General features: G+C 35.3%; 1 protein-coding gene across 1 annotated transcript in view; it reads right to left on the bottom strand.

Annotated features, from left to right (window-relative positions):
- The window catches only part of csmd2 (CUB and Sushi multiple domains 2), a 336,283-nt gene that overhangs the window by 167,620 nt on the left and 165,052 nt on the right, over nt 1-3,611 (bottom strand). The window contains exon 7 of the mRNA XM_015371540.1: nt 929-1,006. Coding sequence (XP_015227026.1) covers nt 929-1,006 — 78 coding nt within the window. The remainder of the gene's footprint in view (nt 1-928; nt 1,007-3,611) is intronic.

Raw genomic sequence — 3,611 nt, 5'->3', positions numbered from 1 at the left:
AGAGACCGATGATGAGGACAGGTTGGTAGGAAGCAGTTCAGATTCTGTCAGAAAGTCTGAGGATGATATATCACTCCCGGACAAGAGGCGGTGACACATCAGATAATAGGTAAACTTTTTCGGGGGTTGTTACCCTCCTATGGGCTCCTCCACGACTCCTCTCTCCTTGAAGCGCCTCTAGCCTCTGGACACCACGCTTACAGACGCAGCAAACTTTCTTGCTACAGTTTGCATTGATGTGCCATTCTGAATGAGCTGCACTACCAAGCCACTTGTGTGGGTTGTAGAGTCTGTTTCATGCTACCATGAGTGTGAATTCAAAAGTGACCAAAAAAAAAGTGACCAAAAAATCAGCCAGAAAACAAAAGTATTAAGAAGGAATCTGTGGTCCCCACCTGCAGAACCACTCCTATATTGATTAAGTTTTGCTAATGGACAACAATTTACACCTACTGTCTAGTCCATTTGTATAATAGCAAATGTAATTGATTGTCTATCAGTGTTGCTGCCTAATTGGACAGTTTCATTTCACTGAGTTTGATTTGATTGAAGTTATATGTTGTTGTCTAAATGTTTTCTTTATTATTGTCTCTCCTAAGAGCTAAGAAGAGAAAAAGGACAAGAGTCCTTGTAATGAAGAGCAAGATGCCATTCCTGCCACTTTCAACACATCCTCTAGGGATTACATGACTCAAAAGGTCAGGTTTGTTTGTCAAAATGTATTGTGAAAGAAAACTCTGACTGATAGAAAGCAGAGTGACAATTCCTATCATACAGACTTTCCAGGTGTATAGATGGCATTGGGACTGATTAATATTTATGAAAATGATGCTAAATACAGATAGATAATGAAAAGATACAATTCACTTTATGGCATTTATGTAGCTCATATTAAGTAAATATTTTGTAAGTAAAAGTTAGAACTTACACACGGATATCTTATGGTGGTTATCTTTGCTTGGCAGCATCTTTACACCTCGAGATTTAAGTTCTGTCATCTTCTTCACTGTTGAGAGAACAAAACAAAGACAAAAGGGAGAAGAAAGAGTTGGAAAATGAGACCCATCAACCACTCAATATCTGCAACACATTCATTGAATTTGTTGATTATGGCACTACCCACTGGGTTATGTTTACATTGATTTATAACAAATTAATTTATAAACCTGTCAAATAATTGTCTAATTGTGAACAATAAGAAAATTAATACAAAGACAATTTTTTTTCTATACACCAATTCATTTTCCGTCACGCTTATCCCAAGTGGGGTCGCAAGGGGTGCTGGTGCCCATCTCCAGCTGTCTACCGGCGAGGGGAGGGGTACACCCTGGACAGGTCGGCAGTGCATCGCAGGGCACTACACAAGACAAACAACCGTTCATGCACAAACTCACACCGAATTTAGAGAAACCAATTCACCTAGCATTAATTTTGGACTGTGGGAGGAAGCCGGAGTACCCCGAGAGAATCCAGGCATGCACAGGGAGAACATACAAACTTCATGCAATAAGACCTTGGGAATCGAACCCGTAACCTTCTTGCTGCAAGGCAGCAGTGCTACTCACTGCCTTACTGAGCAACCTAACTTTGTTTCCACTTTTGGACATAATAATTTTACAATAACTGACAAAGAAGGGAATTCTTAAAGTTCTTTGTGCTTCTTGGGAATCCTTTATTGAAACAGATTTATTCAGCTAAGATATGATATGAAAGACCAGAAGAGCATATTAGGATTAAAAATAACTCAGGTTTCGTACAAAGAAAATATGTAGTTTAAGAGGGGAGTCTTTTTATAACTGCAGCAAGATTAAAAGATAAGTTATCATGGTAGAATAAAAAGCTAACATTTATTCCTTAGCGAAAACACACTTTCAGCATTATCAAAGACCCTAATAAATGACTTTGACTTTCTGTGACAGTGGAATTAAGGGTGTTTTTTTTTTTTTATTCCTTGCCTCATTTCAACTGAATCTTATCCAGATGAATCTAGGCCATGTGTCAAAAAGTCAGTTTAAGATGCCTTTGATAAAAGATATGGCAATTAGAAAGATTTGTCCTCTCAACAACACAGCTTGTTACTGGTATTTTGGTGTCTAAATTGTGACGACTGATTCAGGCTTTGAAGCAATGTGCGTAGTTTCTGACAGCAGAAAGAAGGAGTCCTATTGATTTTATTTCGACACTTGTGGTTTTGCAAAACTGTTGTGTATTTAATCTTAACTATCATGAATAAAAAACATAATTTCAAGTGGCCAAAGGCAGAAATTAAGTAATCAGTTTTAGTATTAGATTATTGGACACTGTCTACATTTAAACAGAGACAGTATCATGTTGTCCCTTCAACACCATGGGAAACAAAATGGCCATGGTGTTTAAAAACATTCTATAAGAAAAAAATAAATAAATTTTGAACAACGTCAAATCCTTTCTAAATTCATCATAAAGAATGTAAATAAATGTTTTCCTTTAATTTAATGTAAATCATAGGTTGGATCAACACTTTTGTTAATCCAAGTCCCAAATAAAGGTCTAAAGGAGAGTGAATATTAAAAGCATGCAAACCTTTAGTTCAGTCAAACTTTTAACTCACTCTTAAACATGTATTGGAACTGATAAGCAACATTTTTCTCTTAGATTTATAAATCAATTTTAATGGCCAGAACAACCAGGATGAGAAAGTGAAACATTTAAACTAGAGATGATGTTGATTTGTACTGAACATATTAACTAATGAAAGACAAACTTTTGTTGAATTAACATAACTGATTCATGAGGGAAAAAAACAGAATTCTTTGATAAATTTCATGTTCATTTTAACCAACTTACACAGTAAAAAATGTTTATAAGGATGTTTGAGTAACATAACTGTAGATTGTCAAAATAAATCAAAATAGAAACATAGTGTATGAAAATGATTTATATATTAAGACATTATTTATGCTGCTTCTTTTTGTGTGTTTGTCTTCGCCTCTGGTTTGGAGCACTGAAACTATGGGGAATATTTAAAATTTTAATAAATATATAATAAAGGATCTTACTATATACTCAATTTCACCTGATTTAATGTAAACTACCGTAACCACCTGATTTAAAAGACAAACCTAATGACAGCAAATTGAACTGCTAATCATTTGATTAAAATGCCAATCAAAAATCATATCTTTTTATCAGTTTAAATTAGACTCAGAAGCTGTGACTTCCAGACTCCATAGAGCGCACAAAACCACACCACTCTCCCCAGAATTGCAGTCAAGAATTACTCTGTGTTTTGTTTGGATTTAAAAGATGACTAAACGTGTTTCAATATGGTGCAGAGTTATGCTGCAGTGTGCAATACCTGTTGATTGGGTGACACTGCTGGCAGCCACTCCACCCCTTTATTTACCTTTATTTCACTTAATTCTTGGCCTAAGTGGCATAAAGATGATTGTAATTGTCTGGTTTAGTTTGGATTGTATGGGATTATTGGATATAGGTTTATTGATTTAGTTTAATAAACTATACTAATTAGGCTATGTCTGCCCAGAAAAAAAAAAAAAAAAATCCACCAACCTTCTTTTTTTTTTTTTACAGTTAGACTACTGGATGGATGGATGGATGGATGGATGGAT

The sequence above is a fragment of the Cyprinodon variegatus genome, unplaced genomic scaffold, assembly GCF_000732505.1.
Source record: "Cyprinodon variegatus isolate N-32 unplaced genomic scaffold, C_variegatus-1.0 Scaffold60, whole genome shotgun sequence".
Classification (NCBI taxonomy): domain Eukaryota; kingdom Metazoa; phylum Chordata; class Actinopteri; order Cyprinodontiformes; family Cyprinodontidae; genus Cyprinodon; species Cyprinodon variegatus.
This window is presented reverse-complemented; position numbering and strand designations above follow the sequence as displayed.